General features: G+C 49.4%; 2 protein-coding genes across 11 annotated transcripts in view; one reads left to right on the top strand and one right to left on the bottom strand.

Annotated features, from left to right (window-relative positions):
* Positions 1–7,272, top strand: part of Ints9 (integrator complex subunit 9) — a 95,763-nt gene extending 88,491 nt beyond the window's left edge. The window contains exons 15-17 of one of the 3 annotated variants that reach the window (XM_003479703.5): positions 7–105; positions 972–1,109; positions 2,257–7,272. In XM_003479703.5, the coding sequence (XP_003479751.3) occupies positions 7–105; positions 972–1,109; positions 2,257–2,433 (414 nt within the window). In that variant the 3' untranslated portion in view covers positions 2,434–7,272. Of the gene's footprint in view, positions 1–6; positions 106–971; positions 1,110–2,256 lie in introns of those variants that run through there. The other 2 variants (XM_023561598.2, XM_063234525.1) reach the window with 2 other exon arrangements.
* Positions 7,273–8,730: 1,458 nt separating this feature from the next.
* Positions 8,731–25,429, bottom strand: part of Extl3 (exostosin like glycosyltransferase 3) — a 93,138-nt gene continuing 76,439 nt past the window's right edge. For all 8 annotated transcript variants that reach the window (XM_013143405.3, XM_013143404.3, XM_063234520.1 and 5 more), the window contains 4 exons: positions 21,459–21,586; positions 16,738–16,882; positions 12,491–12,619; positions 8,731–11,300 (listed from right to left, as the gene is read on the bottom strand). In XM_013143405.3, the coding sequence (XP_012998859.1) occupies positions 11,091–11,300; positions 12,491–12,619; positions 16,738–16,882; positions 21,459–21,586 (612 nt within the window). In that variant the 3' untranslated portion in view covers positions 8,731–11,090. The remainder of the gene's footprint in view (positions 11,301–12,490; positions 12,620–16,737; positions 16,883–21,458; positions 21,587–25,429) is intronic.

Genomic DNA, 25,429 nt, shown 5'->3' on the forward strand with positions numbered 1-25,429 from the left:
TTTCAGCTCGCCGACTCCCTGGTGCCCATGGAGATCAAGCCTGGTATCTCCTTGGCAACCGTCTCAGCCGTGCTGCACACGAAAGATAACAAGCACGTGCTTCAGGTACCGTGAGACTTGTGGGAGGGAGCCCTACCCCCAGGAAGGCCCACTTGCTGACAGCTGCCCACACCACAGGCCAGAAGCAAGGCGAATCCCAGACAGTGGGCCCCTAGTCCAAATTCTCCGGCACATGGCTCAAAGGCGGGTGGGGAGAGAGACCTGTCACTGGGTTGGGCCATGTATCATTCTAGATGGCTTCTGCAGTTGGTGACACTCCAAGCTTTTGTGCTCACGTTCCTCACATGAGTACTGCAGGGCAGGAGAGGTGCTGTGGGGACCAGAATAGTAGTTGACACAGCCCTTTCCTTGGAGGGCCAGGAAATACACAGCCTGAAACCAGTGAGGCCTGGGGCCTTAAACATGGGAGGTACTGCCCCCTCAGCAGTCTCAAATGCCTTTCCCACTCGGACTCAGTTCACCATCGCTGGCCCTCAGAGTCCCCATGAGTGCTTCAGGGGCAGCGCACTGTGAAGAATTACTGGACTGAACTGGATTGATGGGACGTTAATAGTTAGATCTTGATTTTTTAAAAAAAAGCACAGATCTTAGCAGCCCAGGGGTGGTGGTACCCGTCTATACTCTCAGCACCTGGGAGGCTGAGGCAGGAGGATCACCTCGAGTTCAGGCCAGCTTGAACTATCGAGCAGGGCCTTGTCTCAAAGACAACAAAAGACAGGTTTTAGGCAGGTAAGGTGGGACCCACGTGGACAGCTTGCATTTGCCTGGACTCAGGTGCTCACTGATTCTCACACTCTGGGTGGCTCTCGGTGTTTGGGGCCCCTTGGCCTCTATCACAGGAGAGGCCACTCAGAGCAGGGCAGGGCAGGTGACTCGCGTCCTTGCTGAGGCCCTGCTTCCACTCTGCTCAGCCCCCACCTCGGCCGGCACAGCCCACCAGCAGCAAGAAGAGGAAGCGCGTGAGCGAGGACGTCCCGGACTGCAAAGTGCTGAAGCCTCTGCTGAGTGGCTCCATCCCCGTGGAGCAGTTCGTACAGACCCTGGAGAAGGTGAGCAGTCGCCACGGCCACCATGCACCCTTTCTCCGAGCCAACCTCGGCGAGGGGCACGGGGCAGAGGATGGGCCAAGCGCCATCTGTCACAGACTGCCCGAGTGGAGCTCAGTCACTCAGTCTCAGGCCGGGGAGATGGGGGTGAGGTGGTCTCTCCCACTTCCGTGTCTACCTACACTGCAGCCCACAGACCACATCTCCCAGAAAGGAGACTGTTATCTCCAGTTGGCACGGTTTCACTGGTGTGAGCTGCCAGTGGTACACACAGACCTGATCACGTATTGGTCTTTTCACCAACAGTGTTAACACAAAGCCACCTGATGGGACAGTCATGCATGCACCACCAATGGGTCCAGGTACCCAGCAGTGTGACATGAATTATGGCCGTGTCGTGGGTGTTGGAAGACACTCAACCTTAAAAGCTGGAGTTTGGGCTTGGCCAAGGGCCTTCAGCATGGGGACAGGAGTCTGCTAGGAAGGGGAACGCACTGCTGCAGGCTGTGGTCCACACCACACCAGTGCCAGTGAGACTGCCCTGTGTCCAGCCCATCTGAGCTGCCTAGCTGCAGGCTGCGTCCTGCCCACAGGCTGGCTATTCCCTGCCGGTCTGCCAACTTCCCCAGCTCACCTGGGCCCACCCCGTGTCCTGTGGCCATTCTCAGGCCTGCGCAGGAAGCCTGCACTCTGCCTTCCTCCCCACCGCGTCTGGCAGTGGGCAGACAGCCTGGTCACTGCTCTTCACCTGTGCGTGTCTCTCGTAGGCACATCTGCCCCTTCCTACCTCTTGCTTCAGTATGACATCTGCTGTGTGGGAATGGTCTGCAATTAGCACAGACAGAGCTGGAGGCCGGCCTGCTCTGCGGCTTCTCCCTGAGGCGGATCTGCCAACAGCAAGGGCGGCGGTGCCAGCTGTGAGCGGGGCCTCCTCCCGGCACTGCAAACCCCACTCAGCCCAGTCTGCCTTGGCAGGCTGCGGGCCTTCTGCCCTGTTGTATGAGCTGGCCTTGCTCCTGCAGAAGTGTTTGAGGGATGTCAAAAATTCCAGTTCCTAGAATGTCCCGTTGAGCCCGAAATAGCTCCCCACCTTTTCAGTTGGCCCTCGAATTTCAAGGTGTTCACCTCTCTTTTCTCTCTTCTGGAGCAGCATGGCTTCAGTGATATCAAGGTGGAAGACACGGCCAAGGGCCACATTGTCCTGCTGCAGGAAGCAGAAACGCTCATCCAGATCGAAGAAGATTCGACCCACATCATCTGTGACAATGATGAAATGCTCAGGGTGCGGCTGCGGGACCTCGTTCTCAAGTTCCTGCAGAAGTTTTGAGGGGACCTGGAGCCATTTCCTCTCCCCAAACATGGCCCCCAGACATGCTGAGGAAGGGGGTGACGGCCAGGATGCTCATGGTGTCCTCTGGCCTCAGGAAGCACGTGGCTCTGGCTTCTTGCCTTTATTTGGGCGAGAACTTTCCCGTTACACCTAAGAGTCCTTGTCAGCCCCAGCCCTCATGACCACTGAGGGTGACATGAGCATGGACAGGGCACAAAAGGGTGGCCAAGCTCCTGTGGTGTGGGCCGTGCTCCACTTTCAGGGCTGCAGGCCTCCCCTCGGGAGCAAGTCTTCACTTACCTGCACAGTGCTGCATCTGAAAAAAAGGCGATCCAGAAACTTGGGTCTTTCACACTGCAGCCACTCTTAATAAAACTTATTTTTATACCAGTATGCGTGCACTGTCAAACCTCACATCTGAAGGAAGAATGAAAATACAAAGACCATAAACTTAGAAAAATACCACAGCGGATGTCAGCTGATGTATACATTAAATCCGGTAATGCTGCATTGTTTGTAAAAATACAAAGATTTCTTCTTAATTTGTATGAAGTCCTTTAAGTTCTGCTGCATGAAAAGCACTGAGACCAGAACCCCAGCCATGACCTCTGGGACAGCTCCTCGCAAGCAGCCTGTGTCACATCACCACGACAGGGTCGCAAGGTCCAGCGGGGGCCCCAGGACTGCATCACCTGGCAACACTGAGTGCACCTTGCCATGTCCAGACAGCGGGGTCTGTGCGGGTGGTTCTCAGAGCATGTGCGCCTTGACGGTCTGCTAGCGGACCCTGCCTGCCACTGCCTTTCCCTCAGATGCCCGTGGACATGTAAGGAGAAGTGAGGCTTCGCAGAAAAGTAACCTCACACCACAGCTGCTTGTGATCCCAGCACTCTGGGAGGCTGAGGCAGGAGGATCACAAGTTTGAATTCAGCCTGGGCACCTTTGCAAGACTCAAAAATAAAATGGGTTAAGGATGCAGCCAGGCACAAAGGTCCTAGGTTCAATCCCTAGTCCTTTCCACCCCACAAAAGCATTACTGCATTTGAAATAATGCTATCTAACAGTTTAAACCTGGTATTTGCCTGGCCACATCAGGTGTAAGGTAGATACACAATAAATTCCAGGGTACTAAACACATTATCACCTAACATGTTTGCTAACAGTGTTTAAGTTATGCACTGTAAATTTTTTAATAACCACTTATGGTTTCCACACTTCATGAGCTCCTCCAGGCATGAGGACCCATGCCTTTAATCCCAGCATTCTGGAAGCTGAGACAGAAGGATCACCCAAATTCAAGGCCAGCCTGGGCTACATAGTCCAGAACCATTCTAAACTATGTAGCAAGACCTTGTCTCAAAAACCTAAAAAATAAGGAGCTGTTATGTTAGGGCCTTTTCTAATCATCAGTACCTTCTCATCACTGGTGATGTGTGTCAGCCGCTTGCGGCTCTAGTGCACTGTGCTGTCTCCAGTAACTTGGCCAGCCAAACGGAGTGATGGACAACAGGTTTCCCTGAACATCACAGATATGAGGGAGCAAAGTTTTAGGACGTGAGCACCTCAGGAACAACGTCCATTCTCTACCTTGTCCTGCCGTGAGGCTGGAAGAAAGAGCATGACATAAACTGTCAGAAATCCATAAAAATCAAGTGGTCCTGGTACTCGGGAGGCTGGGGCAGGAGGACGATGAGTTAAGACTGTCTCAAGCTTTTAGTAAGTGCAGACCCTGGCTTCTATCTCCAACATAAAGGCGATGGGGGTGAACGGGCTGGAGCACAGCGCCAAGGCTCTAGCATCCGTCTCCATCTCCGTCTCCAGTACTGAGGGAAAGAAAAGCCCAAGCCCTAGAAAGCTGTGTTAATCAAGTCAGGGTGGTGCCAGCACCAGGACTGCGGAACCGGGACAGCAGGAAGACGGCCCAGAAACGGGATTGCTGTCTTCCACACTGTCCCCGAGCCCACCGCACAGAAAGGAGAGTCTGTAACAAATGCCACCAGGAAGGCCTCACCAGCAGAGTAAGGCTCGGAGCCAAGGCCTGTGCACACCACACCCAACCCGAACAGGACCAGGACCTCACACAGGCGTAGTAAACACTGTGGGAGACGTTCTTTGTGACTTCAGGCAGCCATGCATTTCTTGAGTCACAGAAAACCCTAACAGAAAGGATACAGTCTATCTCATCAAAATGAAAACGTCCTGCTCATCAGATGATACCACAGAATGGTGGCGAAACTATGGTCTGCAGGCCACAGTGGGCACAAACAGCCCCCTCTCTCACCAGCTGAGCCAAGTTACCCTAGCAGCCAAGCACTGGCTAAGAGTTATTTTTTCTAAATGAAAACCTTAGCATTTGACTTGTCAGTGTGCTTTGGGTTGCAGTTTGGGCACTTGATCTCTAAAGGGTTTGACATCACTGCCACAGAAGAAATGGGATGGAAAAGCCACAAATTGGGGAAAATACTCTGCTCCATAAGATATACCTGACAACAGAGTAGCATCAATGCACAGAATACATACAACAATACAAGAACACAGCGATGAACTAATGGTCAATTAGTACACCCAGCCGACCCAAGTGAGCATGGTGCTGGGTTTGGAGGCCCCACCTGAGGATCCAGCAGCATAAAAGGAGACCTTGGAGGGGAAGGTGGTGTGCTGTCGATTCTCCTGGAGAAGCTGTCACACTAGTTTTCCTGACATAAACTCAGCTGTTACCATTGGAGGAGTTCAGGTCTCTGCTGTCGCTGAGGAAGGCTGAGGTTCCCTTTGAGGGAGCGCAGGTCCTTGCTTTGAGCATTACTTCCTGGCTCCAGTGCAGATCCCTCAGCCTGCTGGCACCGACCCTTCACCCTGCTGGCGCAGACTTTCCAGCTTCCACTGACCTTGGGATCTTCCCAGCTCAGATCCATGAAACACTGTCATGGACTCTGGGCCTCCAGCTGGACTCATGTAGGACGTTGCCCTGGGATCTAGGCCCTCAGCTGGATTCTTTGGGTCTCTAATGCATGAACAGATTTCCTGCACTCCTCTGTGTTTGACTTTTTGGGTGACTATTACAAAATAATCCTATAAATTATGTGTCCCATATTAAATCTATTCCCTTGCAAACCCTGACTACAACAAACATGCATGCTATGGAACTTTATTCAGTCATTAAAAAGTAACAGAGCATCAAAGCCTAAGAAGATAAAGGAACTGTGACTGCAGATTATTCCCAAAAGCCGATCTGAAAAGCTTCCCACTGGTTCCAACTTCAGGGCGTTCTGGAAAAGGCAGAACTGCAGAGTACAAAGTGGGGGGTCAGCAGCTGAGTGTGGGATTTCTTGGGCAGTGAAACTGCCCTGAATGAAAGCGTGACCATAGACAGGCGTCATCACACCTTCACCAAAAGCCATAGCACATGCCATTCAAGGAATGAACCTTAATGGAAACAAGTTCAGTGACTGTCAGGACTGTGTCAACTGTAACAGCATGTGTCACTGTATTAATAAGGGAAATGGGCAGTGAGATGATGAGATGGGAACACTGTTCTCTGCACTGTTTTTAATAAACCAAAAACTGTTCCAGAGCTGGGTATTTAGCTCAGTGGCATAAGCGCCTACCTGGCAAGCACAAGATCATGAGTTTGATCCCTGGTACAAAAAAAAAAAATGTTAGCACATGCCTGTAATCCTAGCACTCTTTGAGGCTGAAGTAGGTGAGTCCATCAAAAGTTCAAGCCCAGCCTGAGCAACTTAGTAAGACCGTGTCTCAAAAACTAAAAGAGCTGGCAATGTAGCTCCATACATTGGCTCTGGGTTCAATCCCTGCTACCAAAAAAAAAAAAAAAAAAAAAACATGAAAAATATAAGGGAAGAAAAGCAGTACTAAAAACAACTCATTTTATTGGACATTTTGTTCAGATACTAAAGGAAATACACAGAAACATTATAAACACATGAAAAGGTGCTTGACATCATCAGTCATTAAGGAAATGGAAGCCTATATTCCCAGCACACAGGAGGCTGAGGCAGGAGGACTGCCATGAGTTTGAGGCCAGCCTGAGTTACAGCTCAAAATCCAGTCTCAAAACCAAATACAAATGGAAACTGAGACTGAAAGTTACCACTCATTCACCAGCACTGAAGACCGGAGCCGGATGCTTCTGACCAGCGCTGAAAGCACAAAGCCAATCACTGGAACAAGGGTTAGCAGTTTCTTACAAAATCATACATTAAATTCACTGTATCGGGGCTGGGGATTTGGCTCAGCGGCATAAGTGCCTGCCTTGCAAGCAGGCAGTCATGAGTTCGATCCCCGGTACCGATAAAAAGGACAAAGACAAAAAAAAAAAATATTCACTATACCCCCGGCTCACTGGGGGGTGTCTGAGAAAAAGAAATCCACACAAGGACTCGCACAGAGGGTTCACAGTAGCTGTGCAGAGTAACCCAAAGGCTGCTCAGATCAGCCCCAGTGCCTGCCAAGCAAACGGGCACGCTTTATGATGTCCACACAAGGACGTCCTGCTCCACAGCAAGAAGTGACAGCTGGTGTGCACGGCAACCCTGGTGGATCACATTAAGCTTCTAGAAGCTCTACGGAAGGCGAACCTGATGGGAAAACTAACCCCAGGTGAGAAAAGACCGTGGTCTCAAGGTCTCGGGGTATAGGTGGGGACTGGCTGAGAGGCAGCAGCAGGGAGCGTGCGGGTTAGCAATGAGGCCCTACATCTCAACAGGAGTTTGGGTTACTCAGGTATTTGGTCAAAATTTGAGGATACACATTTTAAGATTTGTGTATTTCACTGTGTATATTTTTCATTAAACTACAGAAATAAACACTGACCTCTAACTGATGTGTATTCTTAAGTATTCGGAAATGTATTAATGTCACTACTTTCTTAGGAATGAAACAAAGCTGAGCATAGTGGTGCACGCCTGTAATCCCAGCACTCAGGAGGCTGAGGCAGGAGGATGGCTGTGTTTTAGGCTAGCCTGCTCTATACAGTAGGATGCTATCTCAAAAAAACAAAACAAAACAAACTGAGATAAAAGTGTGACCAGAGATAGAGGACAGAGAGATCAGTGGTTATAAGGCAAAGTACATACCATAAAAAGGTTATACAGTTTATCACAGAAACCTTTGTTCAACCCTACTGTATGTCTAGAAGTTTATATAATAAATTGTTGGCATCAACAATTTAAATAAATGGAATTTAAACAGCAGAAGTCCTAACATGAGAGCTCTACAGTATGACTAGGATTTTAGCTAGGCAAACAAAGGTAAAACAAGAAATAGCAAGTGGAAGCTGGCCCTGGCAGGCTTCCCACCCTTCCTCAGTGATCTCTGCACCTTCGATCAGGGCAAGCTCGGATCTCCCCCCCCCCCCCGGAGCGATTTGCACCGACCTGGTCTCACCGAGTTAGCTGGATCCAGGGAGAACTTCAGAGCCCCTCACACCAGGCCAGCTGTCAGCTGGGATGCTGAAGGGGCTCTGTGCAGTTCACCGAAGCATCCATGAGGTGTGGGAGGCAGTGGTAAAGCATCAGCGAGCAGGGGAGGCCAAGGACAGTGGGGAGAAGGGCAGGGACAGCCTCAAGGAAGCATCCTGAAGGGGACAGCGCCATGACCTCGAGAACAAGGCCTGGCCACTCAGAGGGAATGCAGCCCCCAAGCACAGAGGGGTTGTACCCAGTGTTCACCTCCATGTGAAGCCAGGACTGTCACGTGACTAACAGATGGCAGAATTTTTGCTGTTTGAAAGGTGAGACTAAACCTCGAACTAATGGCCTGCTCTCCATGGCTTGTCTTGGGGCACCAGGACTTGGGTGCACCTCGCCTCCTGAGCTCAGACCCTTAGGCGCCGCAGCAGCCACCACCAATTACTGGCTCACCTGGGAGGCCCGAGCTACAACAGCCCAGAAACAGCTGAGGCCTGCGCTCCTCTGGGAGCTGCATTGTGGCAGGGTAGTGGCTGGCTTTCAGGTGCGGCTACCCCAAGATCATCAGTGCCCCGAGTCTCCACCTCCACCCAGCTCCCGCATGGCCCATGACTCAGCGACAGCTCCATAGCCCACAGCCACCAGGAAGCTCTAGGATTGAGAGCGCTCACAGTGACTCCTGTCAGGTGACGACTGCCACTCAGCAAGCCTGTCCCCCGCCACTGGACATGCACTAAACCCCCACGGAAGGCACTCTGCCAGGATTTGCATCCCACCGAAATGAGTGATGCCCTTGGGCAGTCTGCCCAGGCACGGTGTGGAACCAGGCAGCACCTTGCCGAGGAAAATCACAAGACTTCTGAGCTGCTTGAGTTAAAGTCTCCATTTATTTTTTTTTCTTTTTTGTTTTTTTACAAAAATCCAACATAGGACCATTGTGCTCATGTTGAAGGGTGGGTGACAGACGTGGTGTGACAGAAAAGCGCTCCCTTACAAGGAGTGCCTCAGACCAGGCAGCTGGGGGACAATGCTCCTGCCCCCCAAACAGGACCTGTCCTCCATCTCCCCGACGTAGGAGCCAGCAGTCCTCAAGGGAAAGCTGAGGTCAGGTGACAGACTGTGACCTATGGACAACAGGGAATGGGGCAGGGGGTGGCTCTCCTGGGTCAGTCCCTGCTGGTGTCCCCTGGTGAGCAGTGTCAAGATCCAGGGCCCTGGGCCACCCCATCCCGCCTGGCGGAGTATCAGCTTTCATTCCCAGAAGCACCTACAGGGCCACACATACTGTCCCACTGTTCATCTCCTGTGCCAGGCAAGTCCTTAAGGACACACGGTCACGTCTACCATGGCCTGCATCTGGCGTCCTTAAAGCTAGTGCCTGTCCTGGCAGGTCCAGATCATGCCATCCATGCCTGTCCCGATGTGACAGCCACCCTGCAGCATACAGTGATGGCATCCACTGAGTGACAGATACTCAGAAACTCCTGACCCAACCCCAGAAGAGAGGCTCCGACCTGGGGTCTGCTTCCCCACACAGCCTACTGTGCCAGCATCAAGTTCTTCGCATTAAAGGAAACCTAAAATAGCAGCCACGGGTACAGCTCAGAACAGCACGCTCTTTAGCTCCCCTGAGGGAAGGAGGCTACTCTTTAGAATCAAGTCCAAAGTCAAGAAAGGGCAGGTAGAGAGCAGGGGCGGGGGCACGGAGCCTCAGCCAGTCACAGAGAAGTGTAACTCGGGTCCCTGGGCCCACCAGACAGTGGGGAGCCCAAGGGAAGGGCCATTCAGACAGGAGGTGTCAAGGTCCAGGGAAGACGGCGGGCTTAAGGCATGTGCATGACCAGGACAGACCTGAGCTTTTGTTCCGTTTCTAGAAAACTATTCTCAGCTCTACTTTAAGAAAGTAGGGCTCAGAAAAACAGAAGTCAACAGAGGCCAGATTTCTGACAAACGGCAACTCTTAGTTTCCCTATGCTACCAAGACCAAAATGAGCTTATTTCACTTCCACCCCAGGGAACAGAAATTCAAACCAGTAGAGGAAAATGGCAAGATGAGTGCAATGCCTGCAATTCCCAGCACGCTTGGCCTCCCACCGTCCTGGCATACTCCGAACCCCAGAACCCAGGGGTGCTGCTGCCAGCCTAGATTTGGGCGTCCGAAGCCTCGGGTAACAGTAGAGGCCCAGGCAGCAGAGGGGGAGGCGAGGTTCCCCAAGGGAGCTCCCCTGTGTGCCTTCCCGGCCAGCGGGCAGGAGCCTCCAAGGACCGCTCGCAGCCTGCAGGGCCCTGGGCCTACCTGGCGGCACAGCCCGAAGCTTCCGCTCACCCATCAGAGAGGAAACCTGCCGAAGAGCCCGACACCAAAGCTAGTGTACTACTCACTCCGCTCTCTTGTTCTCCTCTCCCAAACAAGCGTGAGAATGGGAGCGGGTGAAGTACCTGGACAGTGCGGCCTAATAAACTCTCCCGACCCCCAGGCTGTGGAAGACCATGCACCGCCCAGAGCAGCAGGTCCTCCCCGAGGCCACCTGAGGGAGGAAGAGCCAAGTCACAGGTGGACAACTGCAGGGACAGACACAGACCAAGGGGGCTTGTCTCATCCACAGAGCCCTAAGAGGCCAAGTCCATCCCTCTCCTGTTTCAGGGATCAGATGCCCCAAAAGCAAGGAGATGAAAAGCAGAAGCCAGTTGGCACTGGCCAGGACCCACCTCCACTGAAACACGGACCGTGAGGGCCTGGGTCCCTCCTCTGGAGAGACAGGCAGTGACTTCCAACTCCCTCACCATATATATTGTATATATATGGATGTATATGGGTGTGAATGTGTGCATATATATGTATATATATGCATATATGTATATACACGCACACTTATATAAATAAGCCTCAAATGGCAGATCTGGAACTTCCTTTTTAAATAATAATAGTCGATACTGATTTTAAAAACCACAAACCAGTTGTCCTGGGCTTAGGAACTCACAAGTGACTCTCCCAAGTCCCCGAGTCCTCAGTGTACGATATCAGTCAGTGCCCTGTGTAGAAGCCCTGGTCTGCTGACGAGGGCTCCAGGCCCAGTGTGGCCGACTTCAAGACAAAGGCAGCTACCTCCCCTCCACTCCTCCTGCTGCCCCTCCTAGCAGAGGTGTGGGCCACCAAGGGCCTTCGGCGCCTGGAACCTTGGGAGCCACCTCCCTCGCTCTGCCGCCTTCCTGCAGCCTGCAACGCCCCTAGATGAACTTGAAGCACTTGGTCCTGTCGTGGGGCAGGCGTGTCTTGAACAGCACGGAGTCCACCCGGAACTGGGTGTACAGCAGGGGCATGTAGCCGTACACCCTGACAAAGAAATTGATGCACTTGTGCCGCTCGTGGAAGTGGGAGTCATCATGAGACAGAGCCTGAGGGCACCCTGGGCATCGGAAAGTCCACCTTGAGGTCACCTGGGAAGCCAGAGAAAAGCACAGTGACCATCATGGTGCTGAGACCAACAGGGAACTTGTGGATGTATCCACTCAGTGACCGGGTGAAGCCCCAGGCCTACAGACACACCAAGTGTCACCATCTGACCCATATCCTCCTGAAACCTTTACTCCTCTGAAGGCATCCTTGTCCATGGCCAAGGCTTCCCAAACAGCAAAAGCCTCAGGACACGCAGCGTGATCTAGCTCGGTCAGCCCACCTCCACTGTTTATCTCGGTTGCACAGCAAGATACTGGTACAAAGTGCATTCCACCGTGTTTTTAATAATGAAATACTGGACACCATCCAACACACAGAAACTCAACCAGTGCCTGGCCTGCGCCAGGGGAGGGAAAGGTATCCAAAGGAGCTTTCTGTCCTGAGTGCAGCTGCCTTCCAGTAGCCCAAACCTACTCAGTAATTAAGCTCAAGTGTCCAGATTTCTGAGGGTACTTCCATTTCCGAGTAAATGCCTTATGTAGTACTTACCTACAGGCCAGGCACTATTCTTAGAGCTTTGTATGTCTCAGCTCAGGCATTTTTTTTTGATAGACACACCTACTGTACCCTCCCAATCTGATGAAGCCTGGACTCCTCCTAATGTTTTTATGGAAACGATGCTAAAGCATAATAATATACATGCTCTCTTCCTATGCTGTAGCTAACAAGCTGTAAGGAAAGGCTCATGACACCTGTGTTACAGCAACGGTGGACAGAACTCTGCTGTGAGCCACTACAGCCAATGTGATGCAGAAGTAGCTGAGATTTCTGCTGGTGACAAAGCCGTGACTGCACATACTCTCAGGAACCTTAGTCTGTTTCTATTTTTTTTTTTTTTTTTCTTGTGGTACTGGGGATCGAACTCATGCCTTTGTGCTTGCCAGACAGGCACTTAAGCCACTGAGCTAAGTCCCCAGCCCTTAGTCTGTTTTATAACTGAAGGTCACAGGTGAATAAAACTAAGATACCTGACTTCATGTGGCTTCCAAACCCTCTGGGGCCCTTCCATTGGACCTAGGAGTTCAGAGCCCAGCAGCATTCACTTGCCTAACCCATGACGATCTGCAGAGGTAGGTGAGGACCCCTGAGGTATGAGGCTGTCGCAGACTTCCACAGCCTGCCGGGAGAACGCTGTTTGCACATGTGCAGTCCACAGGTCCCAGGCCCTCACCTTGATGGGCGGCTTCCGAGTGACGTGGGAGACGAGGAAGTTCATGGCGATGTCCTCACAGTTGATGTATTCGTCCACCATGTCCCGGATGGCCTGGGGCATCACGTAAGAGTACAGGTAGGCGTAATACTGCCAGGAGACAAGCAAGTGCACACTGTTAAGACAGGTTTTCAGCCTTTAGCAAAAACACACCCAAGGTCTGCAGGCTGGGGTTTGTATGTGGCGGGGACTGAGAGGCACCAACTGTGTTTAGGGGGCTGGGGCTGGGGCTGCCGCGTGTCTTCCAGTGCAGCTCTTCTGCAGGGAGCAGTTATTCTGACTGCCAGCGTCACCTCTCTGGGAAACAACTGCACAGAGCCTTGCCGGTGTCTCACAAAGATGGAAGCCAATATACAAACTTCTCAGACCATGGGAGACCCTGGTTCAGGTGAACAATATTCAGCCTCTGACAGCGGCAACAGGCGGTGAGGGGAAACAGCTAGCTACTGCCTCAGACCTCAGTCACAGGCATCCGGTCTGTCACTGCCTCACCCGCCCCCGGAGTCCCGAGTTGCAGAAACCATTTATTTCTGGGTGACTGCCCAAAGTCTCATGCAATCACAGGGGAGAGGTGATAGCTCGCAGGGTGGGATATTCATCATGGACCCATCCGTCCCCTAGAGTTTATAGCCAACTATGACACTGCAAGGAGGTGAGTCACAAGGGGCATGGCCTGGAAGGGTCCATCTCCCTTATTCCTCCACCAACCACTGCTTCCGGTGCCACACCAGGCACGAGCTGTGTCTCCTCTCTGCCATGCTGCTGGAGCCAGCTAACTATAGACTGAGCTTCTACCAACTGTGAGCCAGAATTTTCGCACCTTTCTTATCGCTCCCTGAGCGATGAGAAAGTCCAACAGTCACTTCTCACCACGGCCAAGCACAACTTCCTGTCCCTGCCACCCTGCTCTGCCCGCATGATTCAGCCTTCTGCAGACTCCCTGCGATATGTCCTCCTCCCGGCACTGTATTCTCAGCACAGCAGTGGCCGAGCCACAGCAGGAAGGCAGCTAAAGATGCCACACTCTTCTCCCTGCCCTCCGAGGGCTTCCGGTCTCTCTGAGAAAACAGCTATAGTCCTGCAATCCCCAACTGAGCCAGGCACAGTGGCACACAGCTGTACGGCTGCGGTCCCAGCTACTGGAGAGGCTGAAGCAGGAGGAGAGCAAACCTAAAGCCAGCATAAGCATCTCGGCGAAACCCTGTCTTAAAAAAGAAAAGTCCCCCAAAGTGATGCAATGAAGCCGGCACCTGCTCACCGGTTCTAACCACAGACTCTTCAGGAACCTTGTGAACTGCTGTTAAACAATCATTATTAAGACAGTAATTATGTAAGCTCAAAATGCAATCAATAGATGTCCACAACTTACCACTTCTTACTGTCTGTGTCTGCAGCAGACACTGCATAATGATGCAAAGCTGCACATTCCTCCCCACGCCCTCCCCAGTGCCTCACACTGATAACCTGCCATCAACAAAGTGCAAAGACCCATAGCATCAGGCTTGGCAAATACCATAAAGTAAGGAAGACGTCAACTTCAAGGTGCTGCAAGAGCCCATGACAAGCAAATGAAGGAAGGAGGAGCCCAGTTAAACTGACTTTCATGTTTCATCCCCTTAGTAAATCTATACAGAGGAATCTTCATCACAAAAAAAGTTTAGCAGAATAATGTGCTGGTCAACATGCAGAGAAGTACTTTAGGGGTAGTGATCCCAAAAAATGAATTCTACTTTTTATAAAAAGATTTAAGATAATTCTAATTTGTTGATCCTTTAAATGGCCTGTGGCTATCATTAGCATGCTAATGAGAAAAAGTGAATTAATTAAACACTATCCGTTCCTTCAAGGAAAAGTTAACATTTTAACCATTAGGCAACAGCAGATTTAAAACAGAAAAAAAGAAAAAAAAAAATGGCGAAACCACCATGAAAACAAACATTTGGAAGTACTTCCAGTATTAAATGCTTTTGTTGCCAAAATATGTTTTTACATTAATCTAGTAAAACATGTAGCTGTGCACTCAAAAAAGAAAATCTTTTCTAACCTCTTTATTAAAAGAAAAATTTAAAAAAAAAAAAAAAGAAAAATTTTTTAAAAATGCAGCTCAAACCCAGGATCTCATATATACTCTGAAAGGGTTCCACCACTGAGCTACGCCCCACATCAGAATCTTTTAAATGAAGTTTCAATGAATTCTTTTGTTTTTTAGTCTTTGTGAGACAGGATCTCACTATGCAGTTCAGGCTAGCCTTGGGCCACTTTATAGCCCAGGCTGGCCTTGAACTTGCAAGGATCCTCCTGCCTCAGCCTCCTGAGTGCTGGGATTACAGTAGTTTACCACCAAGCCCGGTTAAGTTTCAATGGATTTAGAACACAAGCACGCAACACTTTTCCATTTGTTTGCTAAATGAAGTTTGGTATGGCACCACAGAACACAGAAATTAAAATTCCTAAAAAAAAAAAAATACAATCAAGTTGGTAGATCACACTATAAAACATGAGCATTATGATTTAAGCACAGCAATAAGGTACTTTTTCCAGGGACAGTGATTAAAACAAACCATAAAAACATTAAGCGAGGCAAGATGGTGCATACACAGAGGCCCAGTAACTCAGAACACTGAGACAGAAAGACTGCTTGAACCTAGGAGTTAGGGACCATCCTGGGCAACATCACAAGATGCACTCTTTGAAAAAAGACCTATGACTTACTGCAACACGCAGTATAAAATCAGTATTTTCAAAGTTAATAAAACGCACTCAATTATACTGCTCTCTCTAAAACTGAAGAATTCAGGGAAAACATCTTGAAACTTCACTTCTAAATATCTCAGCCTTCAAAAGATCTCTGCAAATACAGCAGTATACACACGTATAATTTATAAATAAGCATTTATGTTAGGTACATGTTCAAAACATTTTACTAATGGGCACTTACAATTTTTTTAAAAAGTCTTTAGTGCTGTAGGTTAGGGAACATCAATAACTCCCATGAAGGGAAATGAGCAAGGCAAGTGAGGGCCACACTACACTAACATGAATGAGAGCCAGGTGCTGGGCACGTGAGCATACGCAGTCCTCTCCACGAGCTCAGGCTCCAGCCAGCTGCTGCCAAGCCCACAAGGGTCCCATCTTCATCTGCACTGCAGTCCAGACCTTGTAAAATCCTGTGATTTTTAAAAGCTGCCAGTGTCTGAGACAACACTAGAGACCCAAAATACTTCTGTGAGCCAATGCGGCTCAACGGCTAGTCTGCCACCTCTGCTCCAGATGTTCAAATTGGGAAAAGCATGAAGCTTCACTAAGTAAGCTGCTTCTCTGAGAGTAAAGGGATCTGACCATCACTTTCAAAGAGCAATCAGAGCTTGAACAGGCAGATCCCTCGGCAAAGACCAAACTGTCAAGGTAGGAACAGACACTGAGAGAAGCCCCGCTCCTGAAGGGAGCAACTGGAGAAGTGACTGACTTCGTGTTAGGCCTGGTTTCCCAGACAACTACCCTCAACTCCCTGGCCCTTTCCCCAGCCTCACCACGGTGCCAAGTTAGGAGAGGAATGAGCTGTGCATGGCAGCCTCACACATTTAGCTTTAAAGAAAAAAGGAAGCTGAATATTTTGTGACTCCATAGTCTAGTTCAAAATGCCCCTAAATATACTTGAAGGCTTTGTCCTTGTTGGACCCACGGTGAGGCAGCACACGGCAGCAGGCGCTGGCAGCAGAGGCTCACCTGATGGTGGAGGAAGAAACAGAGATAAGGGGGCTAGGCCCACCCACAGTGACCTACTTCCTCCAGCAAGGCTCACCTCCTGATGCTTCCTCCACCTCCCAAATGCGCCATCATGGGGGAGCTTTGGGGACCTTCAAGATCCAAACCACAACACCAGCTTCAGTGCCGGGCCACCTCGGGGATGGCAGTGCAGACACAGAAGGTGTCTGGCCTGTGCCCTCAGGTTAACAGAGGGAGAGCCAACTCAGGAAGAGAAGCCAGTGCCTCCTCTCTGGCCTGCATGCACCTCTGCAGACAGCCACTGTCCTGACTTTTTTTTGCAGAGTTGCTTTAAGCATTTTGATCAACGTCTTTAAAACCAGGAATGCCCTCCAGCATAGAAAAGTCACAAGAAGCACAGGAGGAAAGCTAATGCCCAGTGGCAGTTCATGCCGCACAGAGGATCACCTCTTCCTAAGGGGAATGTGCCACCAGCCCCTCACCTTGTGAAAGAAGGCAGCGCCCGTCAGCACCATGGACAGCTCACAGGAGTAGTTGGAGTTGTAGAGCCAGGACTGGTGAGGGAGGTCCCACGCATGGTACCGGCCAGGGAAGCCCACGATGCGGTCCCGAGCTTCTCTCCACACCCTCAAAAACACAAGTGTGCACACACCTGAGTACGCAGCTCTCAGGCTGCCAGGACTGTGAAAATGACTGCCTCTATCCTGCAGGTTTTGCTGTGGTTTTTTTTTTTTTAAATAAAATCAATCACAAGGCCAACAGGATAAAAACCAATAAACAATATCATAGAAAGCTTCCTTGTTAAGTATCTGTTTATTCCCCCCTCATTTTGTCAGCTATCACCTCTCCAGTCTGATGGGAAGACAAACTGAGGTAACCTGGGAAGAAATTTCCAGAATATGGTAAGTATAACGATCTGCCAAGAGGCAAGAAGAAGGCATCAGTTTCTAGCTCTTACTTATTTTTCTTGAGACAGCGTCTATGTAATTTAGACTGACCTTGAACTCACGATCCTCCTGCCTCAGCTTCCCCAGTCCTGTGATTACAGTCATGTACCCCTAATCTGGTTCTAATTTAATAAGCAAGATCTGTTAGTCCAATTGGACACACAGTCATGTGTGTAACGTCTGGACAGTGCACACTTAACTTTTCTTCCTCTTGGAGGGCACACAATGACATGAGCTTAAAGACCCTTGCCTGGGACCAAAGATGGCCCCTGCAGGAAGAGCACTTGTCCTGAATCCTAATCTGCACAGGGCTGAGGAGGAACCTGCTTAGAAAGCACCCCACAGAAACACACGAACAGCAGAGCTCTTTAAATGCAAGACACGAACTGAGAATTCAGTATGTTTCAGCAGAAACTCATCATTTCCAACTACAGGTAAGGCAGAACAAACAAAATCAGTCCCCAGTTCTCAGGCTGCAAGCAGAAGCTGAAGGCGCCACAGAACCCAGTGAGTCCTGCAGGGCCAGGACACTGAAGCTGCCTGGGACCCCTCACCACCCACAGGGAACTTCAATTCCCAGAACACAGCAGCTTCTCTTCCACTACATTTGAAAGCAGCTAATCCAGCTGAATTAACAGAAAACAAATTACAACTTGTGGCACAGTGTAGTAGCCTTTTGTAGGCTCTCTAGTCACAGCTGACTTTCTTCTTGTGCCTAATATGTACACAGCAAATAGCATTTTAACCCTTACGGACACATCAAGGCCATTAAAGATATCCACACTGCAACCAGCAGCACCATCCATCTCCAGAACTCTTCCATCTTCCCACACTGAAACTATGTCCCTCCACAGTCACCCCCAGCCCTGACCCTCCCCTCTCCCCTTCCTGTCTCCATGGCAGATTCTCTAGGGGTCTCCAGGAGTGGAGTCGCTCAGCATGGCCCTCGGGGTTTCCTCTGACCAATGCTGCTGCTATGATCTATGATCACTCGCAGCGGCCCTGTGGGTAAACGTGTTTTCCATTCTCTCACATGTCTGCCTTTTTCTTGACTACTTGGGTGGAAGTTAGTCAAGGTCTACATTTTGCCAGAGGAAATAATTCTTACACTCAACTGTTTTCTTTTTGAACTTAGGTTCATTTCACTCTCATTCCAGGGAAATAAGTAAATTGGGGAAATTAATAAGGATTTTAGATCAAGGGATGTTCAAACAGGTGAGAAAAGCAGCAGTGGAGAAAGGTTTAGCTGAGCCAGAGACAATGCACCAGTTCCACTACCCAAAGCTAACCTCCAATTCCAAAGGATTAAGAGGCACATTAAGAGGCATTGCAGCCAGGCCTGGTGGTGCATGCCTATAATCCCAGCCCGAGAGGCTGAGGCAGGAGGATTGCTATGAGTGAGGGCAGCCTGAGCTACATGGTGAATTCAAGGCCAGCCAGAACTACACAGCAAGACCTTGTATCAAAAAAAAAAAAAGAAAAAAAGCCATTCGATTATTCTCTCATACCTGAGAAATCTGTAGAAAAATGCCAGAGAAAAGGTCAAAAGCCTTCTAAACCAGGAGCCCTGGGAAGACAGGATATGCTAGTATACTAATGAAATTCTAACTCATCAAGGCAAGACTCCCTTCTGAATCACCCTCAGGTGCGAGATAGCAGCCCTCCTGCTGACACCACAGCTCTGCTCACAGCAGTCCGAGCCTCAGCAGACACCACGTCAGGCCATACCATGTGTCAGGCCACACCTCAGCTCCCTTCCTCGCCACCGGTAACAACCTCTGCAGCAGCAAAGACAATTCCAGAGCTGTTCCATCACGCCCTCCCTTCATGAAAACAGGGAGCATGTGCCAGCTACTCATTACCATGTATACGGGAATACACCCCAGTCAGGCTAGATTTTATTTTAATCACGACTAGCAACTAACTTTGCTTAAAAATATACTAGGAGGCCAAAGAAAATGTAGAGGTTGGTGGGAGGAGAGAAAGAACAATGTTCCAATCTGTTGGAAATGTGTCAAATGATCCTTTACAGATGGATTTAAGGTGGATCCAGCAGAGAAGTCGCTGCTCCTTTCATCTCTTCATCTGTCCACCTCTGCTTACAAACTCGAGCCAAAAGAGCTGAGCACTGGGCAGGGCAGGGCAGGGCAGGCCAGGCCAGGCCAGGCATTGAAGAACAGAAAGGACACACACAGAAAACATCTCTCCCTGAATCAACCTTAATCTGAACAAAACCTCCAGTGCCTCGCAAACTTTCTATGGTCAACAAGAAACTCACTAAAGACTAGTTTTTTACAAAACACTATTCAAATGAACTGTACAGATTCTTTTTTTACGGGGTGGGGGTCTCGCTATATAATCCAGGCTGCCCTTGAACTCACAGCAATCCCCCTGCCTCAGCTTCTGCAGGGATGGTATTATAGACATACGCCACCACATCTGGCTTGCATGGATTCTTAAATATGATACTACAGAACAAAGAAAACATAAATAAATTGGCCTCCATCAAAATTTAAAACTCTGTACTTTAAAAGATACCACCAAGCAAAGTGAAAAGATAGCCCACCAAATGGGAGAAATTCTTTGTAACTCTTATTCCTGATAAGGAACTTGCATTAAGCATATATAAAGAACTCTCAAAAGTCAGTAATGAAAAGGCAAATCATCCAAACAAAACTGTGCAGGATCTGAACAGACATCTGTTCTAAAATACAAAGGGTCAACTGGTCCATCAGCACATGGAAAGGGATTCAACATCCTTAGTCATCAGCAAACAAATCTAAACCGCAAAGCGCACTTCACACCACCTGGCATTGACAAGATGTGGAGAAACTGGAACAAAAAGTGACCCAGAATGTCCACCGATGAGTGGGTGAACTAAATGCAGGGTGGCCGCATCAAAGGATGAAGACCTGGTGCGAGCTCCAGATAGATGTACCTTGGAAACACCCTGCTAAGTGAAAGAAAGCAGTTTCTACATAGTTTCATGTATATGAAATGTGCACACAATCCACAGACATGAGTTTAGCCTAGGACTTAGAAAGGCTGCAGGAAAATGGGAGTGAATACTCACAGCCACAGGGATTCTTTAGATGGGGATAGGGTTTTTCACCACTGACTGTGCTGCTTATAGTAGAAACCAATGAACTGCATAATTAAAGGAGTTAACTGTGTGGTATAGGAATTTGTCCAATAAATGGTACCAAAAGATACGGAATTAAAAGAAAAATCCTAAACTTCTATGTCACTGCAAAATGTCCAACTGCTATACAAGTTACAGCCAGGCGTGCTAGTGCACACCTATAATACCAGCATTCAGGAGGCTGAATTAGGAGGACTGTTGAGAGTTCAAGTGCAGCCTGGGCTGCGCAGTCAATTTAAAGTCGGCCTAAACAACACAGCAAGACCGTGTCTCAAGAAATAAACAGACAAAAAGGTACTAGACAGGTTTTGAAATACTCGCCCTCCCTTTTGGTACTCACCTCCCTGGGGATACATAACAGACTGACTCTGGCACCACACAGCATTCCTGTCCCTCCATGCTCTCCCCACTGTACCCTCACCAGAATGCCTGAGCCCTAACAGCAACCAAAGCCCGAGAGGCAGAGGGCAGCAGAGTGCCGTGGCTGAGGGAGAGGGGATCCCAGCCTGTTCACCACTCATCCACCGTTCACTCCGGCTTCCCGGCTTCACTCTGCAATCCCAGGTACCACCCTGGGTACAACCACCTCCACTCGGATTCATCAAGGACCAGTGAGGAAACTCAAAGTGCTAGGCTGGTCCTTGCCCGACACTCTGGACTCAGCACCAGCACAGCAGCCACAGTGGCAGCAGCTTCTCCCCCATCCCTTCTTCCCCCTGGAGCTTTGTTTCCGAGCCCACCCGCTGGCATCTCTGTGGGCCCCTGGACTCCAGCCCCGTTCCATTCCTCTACACAGAGCAGCGTGTTTCTTCTGCCTGCTCGGGAAGTCAGTTCCCATTCCTCTGATCACAGAGAATCCCAACTTCCTCTACAAAACTACTCATCCCACAGGGTTTGCATTTGAGAGTAATGATGCAGCTCCAGCACACCAGAGAACCCCACTGTGCGTCCTGGGGAAGAGCCCATGTGAGCACAGAGCGAAGCAGGCGAGCCCATCCTATATCAGCCCTTCTGCATCTCTCCACCCTGGGACCACACATCCCTGTGCCACCACAGCCAGGCCAGAGTTCTGCCTCCTGGAACCAAGCGTCTCTGAACAGAGACTCGCCCTCACCGAAAGCCAAACATGATCTCATCATGGCGGAGGTGGGCATCATCATCGATGGACAGGATGGCCTCTGTCTCGATCTCATTCCAGGGCAGGAAGCGATTGTTCAGACTGTTCTTCTCGGTCCGGACCACCTGCAGCAGGGGAGCAGAGGCGCAGGAGTCAGCACTGCGGAAGGGGAGGGAATTGGGAAGCACCCACAGCCCAGGACCGCAGCAGTGCCTCAACACCATGACTGGGCCAGTCCAGCACAGGCATTTCAAGAATACCCCAACCTGAAAACTCAAGAAATGGAGCATAAAGATTTCACACTGCAAGCCGTATTCAGTAACTGATTTTCCTGTGGAAAAAAACTAATGTGAGCATTATTTTACAATAAACCTTTGTCCAGGGAGACTAAAAGTAACCTTTTCAAGAGAACACAAGGAGGGGCCAGGGGTACAGCTCAGTGGCACAGCATCTGCCTGAGAAGTGCAAGGTCCTGAGTTTGATTTCTTTTTTTTTATGGAGACCAGGATCGAACTCATGACCGCCTGCTTGCAAGGCAGGTGCTTATGCCGCTGAGCTAAATCCCCAGCCCCCTGAGTTCGATTTCTGACACCAAAGAAAAAAAAAAGAAATAGAGTGGGAAAGCAAACCAGAACACACAGTAGCACAGCAGAACTGGGACTGCAGGTGCCTGCTCCTGACTCGCCCTGCTGACCCAGCAATTCAGAACCAAACTCAGAAATCCATCCAGTCTGTATCCTCAAGGCCTTTTTTGGCAGTTAAACTGACAGGGGATAAAAGCAGAGACTATCCTGTTGATATAACTACTTCATATCCACAGTACTGACTACACACACAAAGCTTTTTGTGCTTTGTTTGTTCTGTTTGTTTGGTTTTTTTGAAGTTTTTTGAGACAAGGTTTTGCTTTGAACTTCAGGCTGGCCTCAAACTCACTACGTACCCCAGGTTGGCCTCAAAGTTGCAACAATCCTCCTGCTCAGCCTCTGTAATCTGGGATTATGTGCACTGTCGCATCTAGTTTCTCTCTTTGTAGTTTTATTTTGGCACAGGGCCTTGCTAAATTCCCAAGACTAGGCTCAACTCAATATCATCCCGCCTCAGTCTCCCCGTAAAGGTAGGGTTACAAGTGTGTGCCACCATTCCCTGTACTCTTTTTGTCCTTTAGCTAAACCAACTAACGAGCCATCATTTTTATTCTGAAAAAGCAAAGAGAATCTCAAGGGGAACCACCTCTTTTACAAAGCCAAAGGGGTCATCTTGCTCTCCACAGGTGGTTGCACTTGTTACTAACAGGCAGCCCTCCGTGGCTGATGCGCTCCTGGGCCCTCAGTAGCCTCTTCAGCTTCAAACACCTCTCCTTCCATTCTTGTCTCAAAACCACTCTCCCAGAAGACCCAGCTAAGAGCCTCTTACCATACACACCCCATGCCTGCCACTTATCAGACTGAACACTTTTCCTGTGTTCTTGATGCAGAGAACTCATACTTCAGTGAATTCATTCTAACATCCTTACAACAGAATTTACTCAGATAGGAGGGCCCTGGAGATAATGTGGTCCAAGCATCGCTTTGTACATGGAAAAGCTAAGGCCTAAGATGACTGTTATCATGCAAGAGGCAAGCTGCAAGCACCTCCACTCTCCGTGGGACCAACTCGCTCCAAACCCAGCCCTTTTACTGCTATATCGATGCTAACTTTTTCAATTTCAAACCAAAGCCACCTTAAAAAAATTCTTTCTTCCCTCTTCTATCCCTGTCCTAGGGATTGAACCCAAGCCCTTGGGCATACTACAAGCACTCTGTCTCCAAGCTAAACCCCCTAGCCCTTTTTTACTTTGAGACACTAAGTTGTGGGCCTCAAACTTGTGGCCTCTTCCTGCCTCAGCTCCCCAAGTGGCTGGGATTATAGGTACATGCCACCATCCCACCCCCAAAATACATTATTAATTTACATTCCACCAAGGAAAAACGTGCTGCTGATAATGAAAGCATGTGGTCACCTGGAATGTTACTCCATCAAAAAGCTTTTCTTAGACTTTGTCTCAGCTCCACAAAAGTACCAGCCCAAATCAAGACAAAGGAGGCTGAGTAAGGCTCAGTGGCACAGCACTTCCTATCCTATATGAAGCTCTGAGTGCGATTCCTGGCATGAGCAGACAAGAAGACAGTGAGGAAAAGGACCTAAGTCTGCAGTGTGACAACACCAGACGTCCCAATCCCGTGCCACATGCTGAAGACCACCTTCCTCTGCAGCATGTCTGACTGCGGGGGAGCACAGGCTGAGCAGAGATGGAGCAACGACAGTACAAAGGAACCCAGGTGGGGTCAGGATGCAGAGCGGGGTGGCCACCAAATCTCCACTCCCCGGGAGAGCAGGGCGGCTGAAGGGTCAGGAGCCGAAACACATGCCCAGTGCTAGTCGAATGCTGTCTTAAGAAGCAGCCCAGCCCCAAAGGCGTCAGCATGAGTAGTTCCACCTTAGATGGCACACAGGATGGTAGCTGTTCACGTGAACTCCTCACACCACTCATTTTCCTTTCTTACAGCACTCACTTCAGGCAGAACTACAACTCCGCCGGGTCAGCTACCCAGAGTTCCGCCTCAGCTCCAGCAATGAGTACTCAGAGCTCAGAGTCCAGCACTAAATATACACAGCTAAAGACATCTGAAAAATCTGATTCTTAGCCCAGTGTGGTAGCACACGCCTGTGACACCAGCACTTAGAGGCTGAGACAGGAGGATCACTGCAAGTTTAAGGTCACCCTCAACTACACAGTGAAACTCTGCCTCAAGGAAACAAAACAAAAATTTCAATTCCTGAATATGCACTTGTAGATTATTAATTTTGTGGATGAATCTCCAAGAGGATTATCTACAGCAAAGTGAGTAATCCAATGAGGACTCAGTGTGCATTTGCCTTATTCAGTTTTTTGTGTCTTTTTGTTTTATCTTTTTGGTATTGGGAATCACAGTAATGACCTCACCCTTGCCAGGCAGGCACTTAAGCCACTGAGCTAAATCCCAGGTCCTCAGTGTGCATTTGAGTTGCAGAAATCCTGTGCAAAGGACAAAAAGGGAGACTCTGAAGTCAGTAAGAAAAGCTTGGGCTCAGTCCGATTCCCCTACTTACTGGCTGTGTGTACATAAGCAATCGGTCTGCTAAATCACCAGAGTACCATGCTGTCTGCAAAAATACAAGTTACTTATCAGCCACACTTGACATTCCTGTAAAAACCCCAGCTCCAAATCTGAAAATGAGAAACCAGAGATTCTAAAATGATCATGATCTGCTAACAAGGGCATATCCAAAATCACCTGTCCAATTTATAAAATGAACCAAATCCAGAGAACCCACTGTGTTCTTTAAAAACCTGGCTGGGGCCATAATGCTGAAGGTCTAATAGGAAAAGTGGCTTGGCTGAGATTTCACACCAACTGTTTTAGTAAGCGCATGAAAGCCCATCACTTGGGCATCAAGAGACGTGAACAGAGCAGGCTCTGCCACTTCCCGGAACACAATACACCTGCCTCTGCTCATCCTGGCACAACTTGTCTGGGCTCAAAATAAACAAGATGCAATCACAGAAAAGTTTTAAGGATTCACGAAAACACACATCAAGTATTACAGCTTATCTGTGGTTAGCTGACCAACAATTGTAGTCAATAAAACTGAAGCAGGACTTAAAAAGAAAGTTGAATTTCCTCAAACCACCTCCTCCCTACAGCTGTTGTTCTTTGTTCTGATACAAACAAAAGCAGTAACTCTGTCCCTGTAAGTAAAGTTTTATAACCTCCTGTTCTCATAACACGCTGTTGTTACCCAACCGAAGCCACTGGGCACAGCTTGACAAACTGCCTTTGTTCTGCTTGCCCACCAAGTTACATACCACTAGACCAGCCGCCATGGCACTGTGTATAAGACCGGAGCCCTCGGGGCTGGGATTTAGCTCAGCGGCATAAGTGCCTGCC

Source organism: Cavia porcellus, unplaced genomic scaffold, assembly GCF_034190915.1.
Source record: "Cavia porcellus strain 051 isolate PalLab524CR breed Dunkin Hartley unplaced genomic scaffold, mCavPor4.1 scaffold_24, whole genome shotgun sequence".
Taxonomy (NCBI): Eukaryota; Metazoa; Chordata; class Mammalia; order Rodentia; family Caviidae; genus Cavia; species Cavia porcellus.